The 19,228-nt window shown below is 36.9% G+C and overlaps 1 protein-coding gene across 3 annotated transcripts in view; it reads left to right on the top strand.

Annotated features, from left to right (window-relative positions):
• Positions 1–19,228, top strand: part of SPOCK1 (SPARC (osteonectin), cwcv and kazal like domains proteoglycan 1) — a 327,067-nt gene that overhangs the window by 103,399 nt on the left and 204,440 nt on the right. For 2 of the 3 annotated variants that reach the window (XM_029998154.1, XM_029998153.1), the window contains 2 exons: positions 4,696–4,704; positions 7,877–7,922. In XM_029998154.1, coding sequence (XP_029854014.1) covers positions 4,696–4,704; positions 7,877–7,922 — 55 coding nt within the window. The remainder of the gene's footprint in view (positions 1–4,695; positions 4,705–7,876; positions 7,923–19,228) is intronic. The other variant, XM_029998155.2, reaches the window with a different exon arrangement.

Here is a 19,228-nt window from a genome sequence, read left to right as displayed (position 1 = left end):
TCCTCACTTTGCTGCCTCTCCGATAGCCGCAGTGGAGGCTCTTTGCAAAGGTCATGGAAGGGGAACTCGTGACTGGAGAAAAAAATGCATTGAATGTGACTCTGCAGTGCCTCTAAGAGTTCTGCGTGGCTGAGGCACTGTAGCTAGTGAGTATGTGTTGTTAATTTACAACATAAGCAACCAAGTAGCGTTCTGATTTTCAGCCTAGTCTTGGAGTTGTAGCATCTGTGACGACAGTAGGGGACATCCAATGCAACAAGGATCAGTGAGCCCATACCTTGGGACACTCCTGAGTTTTACCTTTCTGGGCTTGTGAGAGCTTTACAGCTTGCAGCATAACCTGGCGTGGCTGGTGGGACATACTGAAGAGTGAAAAACTTGATGAAATTAAGGTTAGAAAGAATTATTTAACTCTAGGTGGGGATAACAGGCTTTTTAGCACATGCTAATGAGAGGAAGAGTTCAGGCAGAAGTGATAATGTATTTCTAATAATGTCTATGAGAAGGGTCAGCAAAGAATAATCAAACCAAGGCTTTTTTTCAGTTTTAGGTATTTCAGCACAAGCTAGCGTAGACAGTTGTGTGATTGTTCCAGCCACCCAAATATATCATCTGTGTATGCTGGAACAGTGCTGTGCTAAAGCAGCTATATAGCTTCTGGCTCACAGCTGGCCCTCGTTGATCCTGCTTGAAGCACAAGCAGAATAAATGAGCATCTGTTTGCCCTCGACATTGTAGACATATCCTCTGGCTTCTTTGTTACAGATAAACAAAGAGTGGTTTGGGGTTTTTTAAGAAATATTTTTAATTCTTACTCTATTTATCTTTTTTACCAAAAAAAACCCCAACAACAAAAAAACAATAGAGCAGCTGGAAGATTTCTGTGTAAAAGGCCATATGATTGAGTTCTAAAGAATGAGAATTATTCTTCTGGCTGACATGGGCTCAGTGGTAACTTACTTTTCAATATTTTTTCAAATTTTTTAAATTTCATTTCTGAAATTTTTGCCACGCCAATGAATCATTGTGACTGTGGGTAAAGAAAGCCTATGCTGAAAGTTTTGCCTACCACTTTCTTACTGGAAAAGTCTTCCACTACAACAGGAGTGGCAAATCTTGTTTCCTGATATAGCAAAAAAAACCCCAACCAACCAAAAAAACTTTTAATTTAGGAAAATAAGAAAAAAGTAACATTCTGGGCCATATTAAGGAGAAGAAATATTTTTGCACGTTAGTGGTAGCTGAACAAAAAGTACATGTGCTGAGAATTTGAGTCTTATAGGACATCTGAGATTGTAATACATGGTCAAGGGTCTTTTCTATGCCATATATATCTGAGGACTTATTTGGATATGTATTTATGTATTTTATACTGTTATTAATAAACAGGTATTAATATATTTAGCATTATATACAAGTCCAATGTGAATCCTTTATACCATTTCATTCTAGGCTAAAGCATTTCATTATATTTTTATTACTGACTTAGCTACAGTATTCTAAACAGGTCCTGACATCCTCAGACCTTTCATTACATGTGGTACTACTGCAGTCTGGAGTGGTTTCTTTCAATTTCACCACTTACTGTTGCTAGCTCTTTAACTAAACCCCTACATTCCTGGCCTTTCTGGGAAATTTATCACTAAACTTTTCAAAGATTTCCCCTACCAAATTTAAAATTAAATATCCACAGCACAAGCACTACTAATTCCCTAAGCAAAAGCATTCATTTTGGATGCATATTCCCTGATTCCTGGGGAAGAGAGTGAGCTCAGAAGTGGTTAGAGATGTCTTAATGTGCTTAGGAGTTTGGGGTCAGCTCTTGACACTAATGCAGACTCTGGGCACTAGCTACCACTGGGAAATCTTTATTCACTGAAGTACTCAGGGGCTAAAATATTTTCTCTTCCTCTTAAATAAATAAATAACATGCAATTTGTGGACACAAACTATTTGCTTAAAACAGGAAATAGGCTTTAGGGAGATATTTATGATACAAGCTAGATTGACTTTAGCAAGCAGCAGCAGCTGGTGCTTTAACACTGCTCAGTGTTGGAATGATCTTCTGTTCTGCAAGGTAGAGAGGCAGAAAATGCAGCTGCATCTTTCTGGAGCTGATTTTAAAAAAGCAATGAGCTGGTAATTACCACTTTCCCCAGCTGGTCTTTGTGAGGGTAAAAGGTTTGATCATAGATGGAGGATGGAAGAGGAAAATACTAAGCAGGCTGCAAACAAGTCTTAATAAACGTCCCTCCTGGAGATACTTAGAAATTTAAGCTCTTGTGGGCTGGGAGGAGCTGGGAATGAAGATTACCTCCAACAGGTTATCTGACAGTCCTTGGGGTTACGCCCTTTGTATATGAGTTTTCTCAGGAAGCCTATGTGATGAGGGTTTCATGATGGCTGTGTACCCTGCGGGCTCATCCAGTTGAGTGTGATCTTCCCAGCCCTTGGGGGAGGAAACTGAACTGAGCTGGTTCTGAAAGGTGCAAAATAAGGCGGGGGGTGGTTCTGTGGAGTTTCTTCAATCAGCATCTGATTTCTGCCTGATTCATACAAGTAATTTATAAGCTCAATTAACGCAACAAAATATAAATATTTATGCACCCATTTAGCTAATGTTTGGCTCTATTTATAAACAAGAGCATCTTGCAAGAGCTTCTTTTTGACAAGTAAATAAAGTAAGTATGGAGAGTGCCTCTGTGTTAAATTAACCATGCTTCGTTAACTCCTCCAAAATATCAAGTCTTGGGTAATAACTAAACCAAAAAGTGACAGTAGAGTAGGTTTGGAGGGAATAACTTAAATACCTTAAACTTCAGGAGGACAAGAAACTGTTTTTTACTTTCTTAGTTGATGGGGGGAAAGATGATAAATCTGTTTGGTTTTACCATTAATTTCACTTTTTTAACTGTATTGTAGTAATATGGAGGGTAATAGGAAGGAAGAGCAGTCACATATTAATGTACTGGTCTTAGGGTCAATTTCTATTTGCTAACTTTTCTGATATAACTAACAGGAAATTGTGCCAGACCCAGGTCTAGTTCAAGGTTTGATTTTTGCAAATCAGAACCCAATCTATGAATTCTGATGAATCCGTGTGCTCTGATGAATGAGGTTTTTGATAGTACTGCCTGTAAGAAAGCTTTTGTGAGCTTTTAAACTAGCACTTTTTAATATGCCCTTTGCATACTTAGTTTAACATATGATTAGTCTCTTGATTGACTTTGTTGATGGCATATCAATCTAAGTTGGCTGGATTTGACACCTATGTATTGAATGATAAAAGAATATTTTGCTCTTGTTAAGAAACAATAATATGCATGGTATGGCAAAATGGATTTAAGTAACTTCAAAAAGTGTTTCATATCATCTCTTGATTGCTGAAATCAAAATAATCAAAATGCAATAAAGAACTGAGGCCCAAGTCTAGCAATTTATACTTGCTTTTCTAAAATTTTTTCATTTTTATGATCATAACTTATTCCTCAGTTAAATTTCCTGAGGATAAAATCTTGAAGAAGGATTCCATGATGCTAAGTGATGCACAGATACAGAACTGAAAAGACAGCTCCTGTCCCAAGTCTTGCAATTGATTTAGGTCAGAGGATGTCAAAAGGGAGCTGTTCTCTGTGTGAAGAACCATCTGCTATCCCAGGTCGATGTCAATCCTCGGCGGGCAGTAGACTTTATGAGGGAGCAGAAGGGAATCTTGCCAAAGGCCTCATCCTGCACCCAGTAAGAACAGAACAGAACTCAAGATTTCTTCAAGAATGGGGTTGGGGCCAGTTTGAGAGGAGTCAGATTTCTTTTCCTGGTAGTGGAAGCTGAGTTTTGACCTGTGATGTGAGACTCTGAGTCCATCAGGGACCTGGAGTCACAGGACTTGCAGTAAAGCTCTGTACCATTCCCATCAGTGTGTTTGTGCTCTGTGAGAGGGACAGGCAACTTCTAGAGTTTGGGGTTCACATTTATTCCTGGCTGTGTGCAGAGGCCAAGCCAATGCATCACATTTATATAATGCTGGGTTGAGCTAAGGGAGTCAGATCCAGTCTTGGTTTGCAGTATCAATTCTTTTTTCATGCATGACTTCAGGTGTGCAGTCCCTTCAGTTAATTAAAAGATTGACTTAGTCATATGCAGCCACTGAACCATAGGCAGAACCTTCAAAGTGTGAATTCGGTGCAAGGAGAAAGATATTTTAAAGTATTTGTTAATCAAAAATATTTCTCAGTTGCTGTCACCTGTTGTATTGAAGTGGATCCACGCCTGGTTTTGCCTTGCCTTCAAAGTCCATCAAATAAATAGCCTTTAAAGTCAGCTGGGGGGGGGGGGGAGGATTCTCTTTTATATCGGGTATGTAACAGATGAGTATGTGGGAAAACACTTTCTGGTGGTTTTGTCAGCCAAAAAGAAATGAAAGTGCCTTTTTTTGGTGCTCTACAAGACAGAAGCTTGCTAATAGAGTGGCATTTGGCTAATAGCGCAGCAGATGAAAACTGGGCCATGACAGCAAAGGTGGAAAGATCAGAAAAGAAAGAGAAAATTATTTCATTTGGATGTGAAGGTCATCTGAAATAAGTGATTTCACATTTAAAAGGCTGCCAAGGAGAAAATTGATGAATGTTAACATATTTTTATATTGTTTTATTTCATTCTTTTTTCTTTTCTCATTTGTAATGCTTACGTATTCAGGAAGTTGAGGTAGGTTTTTCACTTTTAACTTGTAAATATCCATAGAGCGAATGAAAGTATTTACAACATATCATAATTCATATTATACTTTAACCTTATGATCAACTGTTAATATTGTTATAAATGAAATTGTTTGATACATGTTAATTATTAATGTGTTAATACTGATTTATTAACATGTTAATATTAAAATGACATAATAGTTTCACATTGTACAGCAGGCATGAGGTATTTTAAGCACATTAGTATCTGTCCTAGTAGAAAGCTCAGAAACACATAGATTTCCGTGCAGTCATTTTTGTCAGGAAGGTGTTTTATTGAATGGAAATGCTAAATCTCTTTAATCAAGCTGATCATATTTATATATATATATATATAATATATATATTTATATATATTGTATTGTATATTGTATACATATATATATATGTAAAAAAGAGATATATACCTAGAAATCACTGTCATGTTTAGACACTGTATATTGCTATATCAGCATGCTGTTTTTCTGTTGGAGGAAGTTACAGTGAAATTGATGGTATCCATTCAGAGATGTTAAGAGTTCCTCCTCCTAACAAAAGTCATTTCAGGTTAATGTATAAATTTCAGCACCTTGCAGAGTACTAACACAAAAGCCCTATCCATTTTTCAAGTCAGAGCTTTAGGTGGTATTTAAATGAGACATAGATTTTCTGCTCAGCCATATCTACAGGGTGAATTTCACCTTTACAGTGCCATAACCATTCAGTTACAGTTCTTGCTGGTATCAGTGCTGAATTGAAACTCTAGTGCTGTATTTTCTGTTGTCCAACTTGCATAAGTTATTTCAAACTGCTATTGACCATATTGCTCTAATGTATGTATAGTCATTATTTACTCCTTTGAATAATAGTGAGTTTTATATATTGAAAGTATCAAAGATTTTCTCTATTCTACTTTTTAGGGGTTTTTTCCATATTTTTTTCTTGTGTATTTTCCCATGTTATCATACTGTAGTTTCAGGCATATTCTAAAATAAATATAGTTTCAATTTTCAAAAAGGAATACTAAACAGGTGTGCATAAAGGAGAAAAGGAGAAAGAATAGGTTTACAGAAGAGATGGGTGTTTTGTAGGTTTTTTGTGAGGAAGGTGCATTTTCTGTAAAATATTCCTTTGACACTGAAATTGAGATACACCCCCTTTCCAATCCTTATTTCAAAACTGGTTCCATATGCCAACAGCATAAGAAATCTTTCTTGGGATTTGAATTATTTAACAGTTTCTGATGCTTAAAACCCAGCAGCAAAGCAACACCTAAGAAAAAATGTAAGCAGGCAAAAACAGAATATTTTGTTGCTGGAAAAAAAATTATTCTGCTCAAAAAGCTTAAAACCCAACACATTCTGAAAAGTGATTAATGCTTGGTGAATTTAGCAGTACATCATAATCAATTACAAAGCACTGTATAAACATGAGGGGGTTTTTGTATTAACAAAGCTGTGGAATTCAAAGGCAAGTCTGTGATTCTATTTCTGGTGCCAAACCCTGTACTTCTGAAGAAAAAGTATAGACACTTCTGATGTATCTGAAATAAATTATGAATAATAATCTCCGTTGTTATTGTGGAACATTGTCACTGTCCATGAAGTCAGTATAGACACCAAGCACGAATATACTTTGAGAAAGAAAAAGCATTTCCTCCGGATAGTCATGCAGAATTACATCCAGTCCCCTTCATTACAGGGAGCATTTGCCTGTCCTTGCCTGTCCCCAGAGCAGGCAGAGAAGAGCAGGATAGCAGTCCACAGTTCTCCATGCTGTAAGCATTAGTACTTTCTGCTTCTCATGCTGGCCATAGCATTCAGAAAGGAATGTGCTGCATCTGCTGGGGTTCAGTGAGGGCGTGGAGAGTCCCCACTCCTCCTGTAACAGCCCTGTGGGCTGTTCTGAACCCAGAAAGTAAGACATGCTGGCTTCCAAGTCTCCAAAATATTCCGGGTTAGGGTGACTGGATAGCATGAGAGCATGTGAAATTCAGTGGACTGGAGATAAATGGTAAACAAAGCCCTATGGAAGAAATAATTTAGGTGTCTTATTCACACTGATGGGTTTTCAGTTACCCTCCTGGCACGCAAAAGAAATCTAGGTGTCATTCTGGACAGCTTGATAAAGACATCTCTTCAGTGGCAGCCCTCAAGAAATGAATATAGAATACTGGATATATTAAAAAGGAAATAAAGATTAATATGCAGAAAAATATCACAGTGTTAGAGAAATCTTCCATGCTTCCTCACTTCAAATACATTATTCTGTTGTTATCACATCCTCTCAAGGAGGACACAAGTGAGATGTACAGAATATGCTGAAACTAAATATTACAGTTCTTGAGGACTAGGGTTGATGGCACTCTGAAGTGGGGGAAACGTTGCCTTCAGGTAAATATTTGCTAAGTGCATAGAATACAAATTGATCCAACACACAGAAGGGTTTTCTATTCTTTCTGCGCAGAGATTCAGTTGCAACAGAACGATCATTTGCCCAGGCACTCTGACAGTTTCTACTTTCTCCATTTTAAAGTCCAATCAGAATTATGTAAAACAGAACCACAGGACTCACAGCAGAATAGTATCTTTACATTAGATTTAAGAAGATTTTTAAAATTTAATGATGGGAACAGTGACAAAAATATTCACTGCAAGTGCTCCTGGATTTTATTGTACTTTAAGTATAACACTTATGATATTATTGCTGTATTTCTGTACATTCACAATGGTGTGATTTACATGTGTCCAAAGGAATATAAGTATTTTCGGATTTACTTTGCTGACCTTTTGCCAAACCAGGATGGTGTGGATCATGTTACGTTATCTGAACAATATGCTCATAACTTTGTTATCAAAAGTTGTAGACTGATATGAAATAATACAGAGTTATCAGAAAATATTTAATAATGAACATACTTTGAAAAACAATTCAGAAGAAAAATTCAAGGTGCTGAATCCAAGGAATTTTTTTTATTCTTTAATTTCTAACCTGCATTTTCTACTCTGTAGGACACAACCCATTGAAAGTCTTATCTGATTTGGGCTAAATATGTTAGCATCAAAAGATGAGTTAATGCATTTGTAGTTTAGTTATGTAAAATTGTAATGAAAAGACTGATTATATTTTTCCTAAGTTTCCTTTTTTTCCTCTCCATTTAGGATGATTATTTCAGAAACTGGAATCCAAACAAGCCTTTTGATCAAGGTAAAGTTAGTATGTATTTTGTGGTTGTCTTCTGCTATTTTGTGATATCTCCATATACTTTATGCCTTTCTTCCTCGTCTGTCCCATGCATTAGTGAAGAGCTATATTCATACTTATGTCTCATTCTGAATTTAGTCACAGCTTGAGCTGGTTTATGTATAAGGGTTTGACTCATCTCTGTTTTTTTCAGCCACATTTTTTAATCCCCATCCATTCTAGTTTATATTCAATGATGATATATATGCTTAGAAAGACTCTCTGTAACCATGAATCTCGATCTAACATACAATTTAAAACAGGTATCTTCACATACATTTTCTTTCATGTTAAAAATGTGATTACTGCACTTCCTAACACTTCAGGGGCCAATTCTTTTAAGCCAGTTGTAATGTATGAATTTCAGGGCTGTTTTTCAAAAGAAAAGGGTGTTGTGTATATGCTGCTGATTCAGATGCAGATTCTGTCAATGACATTTTGCACTTTGTCTTGGTGAGTTGTTAAGTTATGGCAGTACTTCAACTATTTCTAGGCCAGCCACTGAAGGATAGGAAAAACCAATAAAAAATATTCTAATTGTTATGTCCAGGGTAGCACTGGAAACAATAACCATACCAGGAAAAAGAACTTCAAATTGACAACTTAAAAGAGATCTCAGATAGCAACTTCACATTAGGCATTCTCTGCTTGGTGTTCATAGCTAGCAACAAACTTTTCAGCTGGGATGGTAAGAGGCATTCACTCTAAATGCCATAGATGAACATCGCTGGAAACACTAGTAGCCCTGATGTTGCTGGGTTGTATTTGATACTTAAAGTCTCCTCAGTAAAGAACACTGTACGCAAAGAAATCTCAGCAGTCTGTCCTCTGAAAGACAGATACAAAAGTAGTGCAAGTAGATAGTATGCCATAATTTGGTCCTTAAAATCAGAATATTGTACTTTAACTTTGCTATTTGTTATATTTGTCACCCTGACACTAAGGTTCTCTAATAGTCCATACCGGAGCACCCTCAAAAAGTGTAATATGAAACCACTTGGGTCTTGTATTTCATTATTTCTTAAAGCTTTCCAGAATGTGTTTTTTTCAGGACAAATGTTAAAAATTACATTTTGCACAGCTTCTTTTCATTTGGTAGAACCAGTTATCAGCTGTTTGATTTGTGGAAGATAACAGTAGACAATATAAAGCACACGTCAGTTAGCTTCTCTGTTTGCCTTTTGACAGTTGCTCATTTTTCCTGTTTGTAATGTTCAGTGAAGCTCATATAACTCCTGCTTGAGAACACATATGAGGCGAGAATATTACAGCTGTAAAATCACAGGTAGATGGTAAACTTTTTCCATTGCTTAAGGTGTTTTTAGGATCTTGGATTTCTTTGACTAGTTTTGGTTCATTATTCTCCATCATGCCTCTTAGCTTGCAGAACGGCGGTGTCCTAGAATTTTATTCAAACGGTATTCTATAAGTTTCAATCTACTTCTGCTCTGAAATTTGTAGGGATTTGAAAATATGTTGTCCTAAAGTCATATAGAAAGGAATGATCATGTACACGGTAACTACAATACAAATGAATTTCAGTCATGTAGATCCCTCGATTCATTGCACAGTCCTCCTCTCTTTGGGATCCTGTGTTCAAAGTTAAGTGGCATTCAAGTGGAGTGTGAGACTTCCTCTGCCCTTCAGAATGTGAAGTGGCTATCTAGATATATAATTGTTGTGATTTTACATTCAGAAAAGGTATTCCTGCAAGAAAATTGCTTAGGCAAATTAATGAGCAGGCAGGTAGTGCGCGCCTTTTTTTTTTTTTTTTTTTTTAAAGAAAAAGAGTTCATGGTGAAACAGTCACAGTGTGGTACAGAGAAGGAGACAGCAAATTAAAATGTACATGGCCTTCTCCAGGCGTGACTTATGTCTGGTGTCACTGGGATTTAACCAGTGGATAATGGTTAAATAATGTTAGGTAATATCAGTGTTGCATAATTGCAGGAGGTGCCCAATAGTTTAGTTAGTTGCTAATTTTTTAATAACTGCTTAAGAAAAAAAGCAAGTCATGTTACAGAAAAACATTTTTATGCCTCTGGAAGTCAAACACTATGAAATTATACTTGTGAATCATATCACAATGAGAAGAAAGAGTGAGTCAGTTCAGAAGGAGAAGGAAAGGCGTGAACAAATGAATGAAGGGATAACTAGATAAATGACAGGCCAGTGGAGGAGATGAAACTACAATGCTTTCTTTATTTGCTTTCAGTTTCAGCTTTGGCAGTCATTTATTTTACAAACAGGAGTCATAAAAGGGAGCAGCTTTGCCGATCAGAGATTTGAATCTTCAAAATTACTAAAGTGTTTAAGGAAAAAATACCCATTGGAAGTCTCTGAAGGTGCTTTTGAAAATTCCACTTTACATCTACTTCTGTATTTCCATTGCCAGGCATGTTCCTTGTATTGTCTGTAGGTAGCTTGCAGGAATATCCTTGGGGGCTTTTATATGTTACAGCTGAAGAGTGTAGATTCTCTGTCTGTATGGAAATGGAACTTAAGTGTCAAAGGAAAGGGAAAGATGATGTTTTTGTTAAGGCATATATCCACAGAGATTTTCAAAGGCATTTGAGGGATTTAGGGTTACAAATCCTATTGACCTCAAATGGAACTTAGGCTCCTACTACTTTCAGAGGCCTTGGGACCCTCTGTCTTTCCAAGAGGAAAAGCAAAAAGGTAAATCCTGGCAAAATATTGCAAAAAGATTTTGAACTGACATGCTTTAAAACTGTATTGTTCATTGCGTTACTGAGATGTCTGACTGAGCAAAAACACAAATCATTTTAGAGAATCTGAAATCACAGGTGGGTACCTTGAAGTAATACAAACAGTTGTACATCTGTTAAAGATTCCCATCTCTTTACAAAGAAAAGGATCATTTCTCTATCAGTGTAAAATTTCTCCAAGACTATGGATAGTCTGTTGTCAGAAAGCAGGACGCAGACTAGGCAATGCAGTCTGAGCATGATACTCGGCCTTGCACAGAGATCTGTGCACTCTTTTGTCTCATTTAAATCTTACAGATGGATTTTATTTGGCCAATAGGTCATTCTTTTTGACAAAGTGGTCACTACTCTTGGCTGTGGTAAAATTCACCCTCACTAGAACGTTAAAATAGCCACTCCTTTCTAATGAGATTTCTTACACAAAAAATATTACCTTAGAAAACTGTTGCTTAGTTTAGTTACATATACGTGGAGCATGTGAGTCTTTAGCCACTGACTCCTATGTTGTTGTCACCCAAAAAATGAAAAGAAGAGAAATCGTGTCATGTTGCTGCTTTGGCCCATATGAATCAGATGCTGACAAGACTAATGCTTGGTTTATATATCCATATAGTTATATATACATGTGTAAAGGTATATATACTATATATATGTGTATATAGAGTACCATTTAAATAGGAAGCGCTGAGACAAAGGAAGGAAGGAAGGAATGCTTTCTTTCTCTTTTCCAGGTGTTTTCCAGCACATGTTTAATTTCTGTCATTTTCCACACAGAGAAAAAAGAATAGTCAGAAGAATTTGTCCTAGACCTTTTGTGGTGCGAACTGCAAGAAAATTGTTTAATCTGTCTTCAGTCTTTACTTCTCCATTCTCCCTGCCCTGACATTTTTTTCCATGTTGTTCCTTTTGGCTTTGGGGTGTTTAAATGCCCCCTGTGCTCTTGTATGTTTTTGGAGATAGAAAAGCTTTCATTTTGTATTCTTTGGGGTTCTTATATCCAGAGAGCCTGTGCAGATCCTGCAGTAAGGAGTCCTAGCTTGCTCTTGTGTAGTAGCAGCTCCAGATTCTCACCACACAATTGTTATTTTGAGAGATATCCCAAAAGCAAATTTTAACCTCACAACACCAAGGTTCTTCCTACAGTGATTGAAGAGAAAAAACTTCTCCAGTGGGTGAATGAAAGCAAAAAACTGCCTCTCTCCCTGGGTTGTATGGGAAATCTGAGTCTAGCATCACTAAGCTAAGGCTAACTTTTGTGAATACCCACTGTTCAGGACAAATTTACAAGTTTTTAATGTTTAAAGTCTATTTCTCAGTTCTAAATGTAAAATCATGTTTGAATATTCTAATTGTGAAGTCTTTATATGGAACCCAGACTGTAGAATCATGATGAGGGAGTTGGGAGAGCAGTGCTTAGAAGTAACTGAAGGTGGCTAGTACCTGCCAGAAGTGATCTCGCAAAGGCAGCTGGAGGGCTCGGTGTGTTTAAGAGATTTAAAAACCAACAGCAGTCAGAGGTTTTGAAAATGAGCAGAGTTCTGCTTCTAGGCTTGTATTTCATTTGCATCTTTTAAAGAAGAGTCTGCTGGGTCCAACCAACTCTATATTCTTTTCTACAAAAAAAAAAGCTAGCTTCATTCAGCAGATTGAATTATTTAATTATGCATTTAAAAACAATAGCAGTGGAATCAAGCTGTCTGCTTTCTGCTTGCAGTGCGGAGAGAAATATCTGCATGTATGTCTCAAGAAAAGAAATACCTTGTTTTGTAAAAAAAAAAATAAATACCTGACTTTCACTGAAACAACCCCTAGAGAGTCACACAAGGTATCTTTGCATAACGTGCCTTTTCAAGGGAAGTCAACTTGAATGGTTCAGCTGTGTCTCAGAGGGTACTTGAGTGATCAGCATTTATTTTTAGCCTAGCTACCAGCCCAGCTTTTTATTCATCTTGAACCCAGTAGAAACCAATACAAAGGTGAGCATCTTACCTACTGAGCCAAGCTAACGAGGCATTCGGACTGCAGAAGGCAGGAGAGTGTATAGCCTGAAAATGATTGCTAGTCATTAATATTGAACTCAATTCTGTCAGAGTTGCAGAAGCCAGAAAGCAGAAGAGTGGAAGGGGCAGGTTAGTCAGGATTTTAAAATATGAATCAAAGGGTTAGTTTGGGTTTTTTTTCTGACAAGGTCATTTGAGAGTTCTTAAGGAGCTTGACAGCTAACTTGACATACATTCCTAGTCTTCTCCATCTACATTGGAGAAAGAAAAGAGGGAATCAGGGAAAAAGTGTAGTGTAACATTCTCAAGTCAGAGATTTTGGTATGGAAATTAAATGTGTCTGATGTCCTTGCCAGAAAATTAACTCATTAAGACTTTATGTATTATTATAAGTGAAAAATGTTAAATAAAAAAAATAAGTTTAAGTTATTGACAATTTCTGCTAAAAGCCACCTCTCAATAGCTGTAGTAAATTCTTCTACAGACAAACAGATGTTATTAATTTCTCCAATAAGGTGCACAAATAAGAGTACATTTTGTTAGGTTTAAGGCTTCTGGAAACAGTTTGGAATGGTGTCCAATTTGCTTGCCACATAGCTTTTTTTAAAGCATCATCACCTGGAACGTAGGAACTGTGGAAGTAATGGGATGCACTCTGTATTGCAGATACATAAGCTCTGAATCCAAAAATGTTTAGACCATTGACCTGCCGTTATTATTAACAAGGCTGTAGAAAGATACAGTAAGAGGGGGGAAAAAACTTGATTCTGTTGTAGTGCTGAGCTTTTTCCCAAATCTATGTCTAAAACCATCCACTGAACTATGGAATTTTCTGTTCAAGTAGGTGCACGTCTCACCCTTTCCATTTTGATTTGACACTGGCAGATGACTGCAGTGGACTGAGCCGGCCTGAGTCTTCTACCTTGACCCTGCCTCCTGCACTGAGGCAAAGGGACTGGCTAGAAACATGGTACAATTTTACTCATTCCTGGTGATAGCAGTCCCAAGTGTTCCAAGCTGCTGGACTTCTCAGGAAAAAGAAGCTCCTGATGAGAAATAGTCTGAATTTTCCGCCTTGTCCTCCAGCCTTTGTCTTTATTTTTCACTGTCTTTATTCCCAATCCTCTTCCCCAGTGACTGAGAAATCTGGGCAGGGATATTACTTCTCAGGGCTTTCATTATCTGCCCTGGAGGGGGAAACAAAAAATTCCAAAATCCCTCTTCCACTGTACTGTGTGAAAATCTTCATCTGCCTGAATCGGACCTACCAACGACTCTAGTCATACATGCTTGCGTAGACTCGACATGAACTCTCTATCATTTCAAAGAATTCCCCCTGAGCACTAATGAAAGTCTGAACTGGCAAAATACCCTCACTTTTGAAGAGGAAACACTGCTTTTGAGTGGATTGTGGCCTCCAGCATAGCATAGCCTATGACTTTCACAGTCCAGCAGCCCCATGGAAGTGAATTTGTCAAATTTAGAGCTTTATATCTAGAGATGGATGTATTGGTATTCATGCTTCCTCTCCTGCATTGAATTGTACCTATGTCTTTCCAGTGTCTAACTGGCAAATCCAGACTCCAGAAATGGCTGCCTGCAGCTGTGCAGAATAAAGTTTGCCTAAAATACATAAGCCTTCCAAAACAAAAAGGATGATAATGGGAAGCCTGTGATGCAGGATGAAAATCATAGAACCTGCAATTATTTTTGAACATGTAATTTTCTGTTAGCCCAGTTAAGATGTTCTTTCAGAAAAGCCTGAATAAATTCCTTTCAGAGAGTTATTTAGTACTGTACACATCTCTAGCCACAAATATATGTTAGTTTTATAATAAATGTTTTCTATTACTGTGCCTCAGATGGCAGATTTCAATTGAATAACTTATTTTGCAATTTATTTTTTGACTGTGGTTGAATTAGAGGCTTATTCGTAGGACAACTACACATGAATTATGTTTGTAAATCTTCAGTAAATCAGTACAATTTTAAAACATGCTAACTGAATCAACAGAAAACAATAGCTAAGATGCAGCACATGAAATATACTATCTTCCATCAAATGCATTTCAAGCACATATGGCTGCTTATATCCTCCAAGCAGATGCACGTGGTTCTCTTTGTGCGCTAGAAACATAATATTAAATTTCTTATATGCTTGTAAGCAACCAATTTTGTCATTAAATATGGCATCAGAAGTGACAGAGGTGGGGTCCCTGTCTGTGATTGTATTATGGCTGATGTACTTTGAACTGAGACAATGATTGATAAGGTTGCTTGTCTAGAATTTTATTAGCACTTGGGGAGCACTTGTTAAGTTTTGTCAATAATGGTGCTGGCTTTCTTTTAATATCTCTTATTTCATTGACTATGAAGCAGACATGATTTTTAAAGGGAAGTTCATGCCTCCCCATGCTCATCCAGCTCCTACTGAAGTAAATACATTTTTGGGAGTATCACAGGGCCCAACCCTTCTCTCATTGACATCACTTAGTGAGCAGGGGTCTCCTTCCCTTTGCTTCAGTTCAGCATATAGGAGATCATTTTTGGAAACTTACCTAAACCTTTAAAAATGAAGTGTGTTTGGAAAATATATGCCTGCAAATCTTCCCTCCTTATTTGCTGTAAGAGAGACCCCAGTGTATTATTCAAACTAGCTGCTTCGGTTTGTTTTCTGACTTAAATAGGCCAAACCAATCAGGGGCAAAGTCTCCAGCCTTGAAATATTATTTGACTTAAATATTAGATGACATAGCAGTAGATTTATACTGCATGTCAGAGTTAGTTTTAAATCACTAGCCAGTCAGAAGAGTAATTTGCACAGTATTTAAACATGTTTATATGCTTGTGAGTTAATAGGTGATTACTAACTGTCATTTGATTCTAACTGAAAAACAGGAACTCCTGTGGAGAATGAAAGTAGAAGGCAGAGTGACAATGGCCATAAAAGGGTATAATGCAAATTTTTTAGGAAAAGAACATCAAAGTAAAGACAAGTTATTTCAAAATCAGTTTCAGTAAACTGAGAATTGGTAAGGCAGAAACTAGAGGAAGAAAAATTAGGATAAGTGGCATTTCCTCAATGTAAAGGGCATGAATTATCCAAAAGCCAAGAGCTTGGTTAATGGTAAGGCTCTTGGCGACCGCAGTGGCAGGAAGTTACGTAAAGAAAGTGCAACTAGGTTGAACTCTTAAGGGAGCACAAACGGTAGCCCCAAACTCAGAAAGCCAAGTATAAAATGAGATGTTTGGGCAAGGACTTAAGAATAACAGTTTTTTATAAGTGTGTTAGAAGGAAAAGAAAAATCAAGAAAAATGGTGGTTCACTGCTCAGTGGAGAGAGACACTTATATAAAGGCATTGCTGAGAAGACCAAAGCATTGTTACCTGTCTTTGCTTTGGCTTTCACTTAAAAGGTCAGCTGTGACCAGGTGGCTATCATAATTAATATCTTCAGCTGAAGTGTAAGATTCTGGATTAGGGAAAGAACAGGCTTGAGTAAATTAGATGGTTGCAAATCAGCTGGAATTGATCTAAGGTTTAAGTGAATTGGCTGAAATAAAGATACTGAAAGTTATCTTTGAAAATTTATAAAATTGTAGAAGACTGGGAAAGGACAAGCAGCATGCATATTTTTTAAAGTTAGAGAAAAGAAGAAAATTGGAAACTATATCTCATGAATTGAACTGAAATCCTGAAAAAAAAGTACTGGAATAAATCTTAAAGCAAGTATTTGTTAGCATCAAGAAGATAAGGGGATAAATAAAGCTGGTATGGATGTCAAACCGAACTAATTTTCTTTTGTGACATTTACAGGCCTTGAGACTCTGGGATAAGCTTGCAGTAACACATATCTTTAACAAGGCTTTTGACATTGGCTTACATTACTGTCTTATAAACAAGTTAAATATTGTCTAAAAGAAATAATTATGAGGTGGATACAAAATCAGTTGGAAAACTACATTCTGGTAGTAGCTGTCAGTGGTTCAACGTCTGGCTGGAAGGATAAATTGAGTAGGGTTCCTCTATCTATTTTGGGTTCAGTATTATTCATAATTTTCATTAAATTGTAGATCTTGAAATTAGTATGCTTATTAAATGTAGCACAGAAATAAAATTCACAGTCGCCTTAAGAAATTAAAGAAATGGTGTGCAAACAAAGGGTAACGTTCAGTCTGGGCAGATACAAAGTTCTTAGGTAAGAATAACCATCTGCACAAAACAGGATGAAAAAAAAATTGGATAGTAATAAATTTGGAGAAAAAGGGTAGGGGATTACAATGGATTACAAATAGAACATGAGTCAACAATATAATTCTGTTGCAAAAAAGGCAAATGTTGCACTGGCATGTGTAACTATGAGTAATCCTTCTGCTCTAGTCAGTGCCAGTAAGACCTTGGCTGGAACACGTTGTCCAGATTTGAGTACCAGGCTTCTAGAACAGTATGAATCAACTGGAAAGTACCAGGAGAAAGGTAACAGAGATCATCAGAGTTGCAGAAAATACACTCTGTGAAGAAAGAATGAAGGAGAGGAGCACCTCCTCTGTGGAGAGAAAACAAAGAAACTAAACAAAACAACAACAACAACAACAACAAACCAAAACAAGCCAGAAATCCTATTTTCAAATACATAAAATGAACTGCAAAGTGAGGGACTTGTTCTCTGTCCATTGTGGATACAACATGGAGCAATATGTTTACATTGCAGCAAAGATGATTAATTTTAGCTTTTGTAATGACAGCAATACTTAAGCACTGGGAGAGTTATTTTAAAGAGGATGTAGAGTCTCCATCTTTGAAGGTGTTCTAAAACGTGTTAGATAAATGTGTTGCAGATAATGATACATTGATAGCGGACCTAGCTATGGAGAAGGGGGATTGAATCAGCATCCTTCCCAGAATTGCCATTCTAGCACTGTGATTCTGTGATTGTATTTTGATTAATGGAAACCAGCTAATTTCATTGAAAGTACAGAAGAAATGCTGAAGAAGGTATTTCTTAAAATAGATTTCCAGTCAAAGCAAAGAAGTGAAAATAAATGAATCAGCATCCTTGACAGACATTTTGGCACCACCTTAAAAAATACAGGTTCTCATTTGATGGGAGTAATGTGCATAAACTTCAAGATAGACAACCATGGTTGTCACAGGCTTGCAAACCTCCATGAATGTAAAGAGGGACTGACAAAAACCAGCCCATTTTCTCTGACTGCTTCTCCCTATCTCACTTGCTTTCTAATATAGAGTCAGGAGGACTTCCTATGGATGATTCTGTACTTGGATAATAGTGGGGGTTTTTTTGTCCAGGCAGGAATAAAGGCCACAATCTAACCCTAAGATTAAAGATTTGAATGAGAATTGGTTAATTAGTCTCTTTCAATTCATTAGATAAAACATGACAATGCATGTGTATTTAGGACTTAGGTTTATAGCAGAAGGAGATTTAAGTGCCCAGGTCATCAAAACACTAATTGAATCACAGCTATTTTTCTTCCTGTTCTTATTGCTTCAGATTAAACGTATTTGCATAAAATGATAGTATTTCTGCTCCAATCTGATTGATTGCATTCTAGCTTTGCAGTCCTTGGTCATTTGGAAAGTTACTTTAAACTACAAAATGGTGCTGAGCAGCAAGATTAATAGAAAAAGTTTTCATATGTTTTCTGGTGGCATTCTGCACTAAAAAGTTCCCTAATCATAGTGTGTTGAAAATTAGTATCAGTTTGGTAAGCATTGGTTAGTCATTTAATTATGTTCTGTCTTTTTTCTGTGTCCTCTGGTTGCAATGTATCTATGGACCTTGCCATTGATATGTGTCTCTGTGTTGTCAGTTATTGCCCAACAGCTTTCTTTAAAGGTCTTGTCAACTTTACATACATTGTCTTTAAAGTGTATGGACAGGAAAGCTATATCTGAAGACCAGAATTTGACTTCCACTGTCCTTCTTGAAACCTCTCTTTGAGGATTTGATCTGTTTTATCTCGGGGAGATTAGTAAGCAGTGTTGTTGTCTTATTATGTGCATCTTTCCAGTGTCTCTTTAGTCGTATGAGAGTGATGCATACAAGTGAAATGCTGCCACAAAATCTGGAACTATCATGTTCACTTTAAGCACAAGGCAAACAGTAGAATTGAATCTGTATATATATATAAGACGGTTCTGTTCCTGGGATAGCTTTAATTTATAAGCTGAGCAACTGAATCACCTAGTCCTCCGCTTGCCATCTTATCCTTAGCAACAGATAAACAGAACTCTGTGATAAATGGATGCACAGATAAGCAATCCTAGGGATCATTGCACATTACAGAAATCTTTAATGCAATGTAAGTAAGCATTATAGTAATTATTTTAACGTGATACATCAGTGTGTTAATGGAGTTTCTCCTTTCTTTTAATTGCTGAGGGTTAAAAAAAAAAATCAGAAGGTGCATGTAGTAGTCTCTAAGAGCAAATGTATCTTTGTTGTGAAGGCTGCAGCATCTAAGCCTGTTTCTCTGTTCAGTGGGGACCTTTGTAATGACCTTTCATATTTAAAACC

The sequence above is a fragment of the Aquila chrysaetos genome, chromosome 22, assembly GCF_900496995.4.
Source record: "Aquila chrysaetos chrysaetos chromosome 22, bAquChr1.4, whole genome shotgun sequence".
NCBI lineage: Eukaryota > Metazoa > Chordata > Aves > Accipitriformes > Accipitridae > Aquila > Aquila chrysaetos.
The sequence above is the reverse complement of the archived record's forward strand: the minus strand, read 5'-3'. Positions and strand labels throughout refer to the sequence as shown.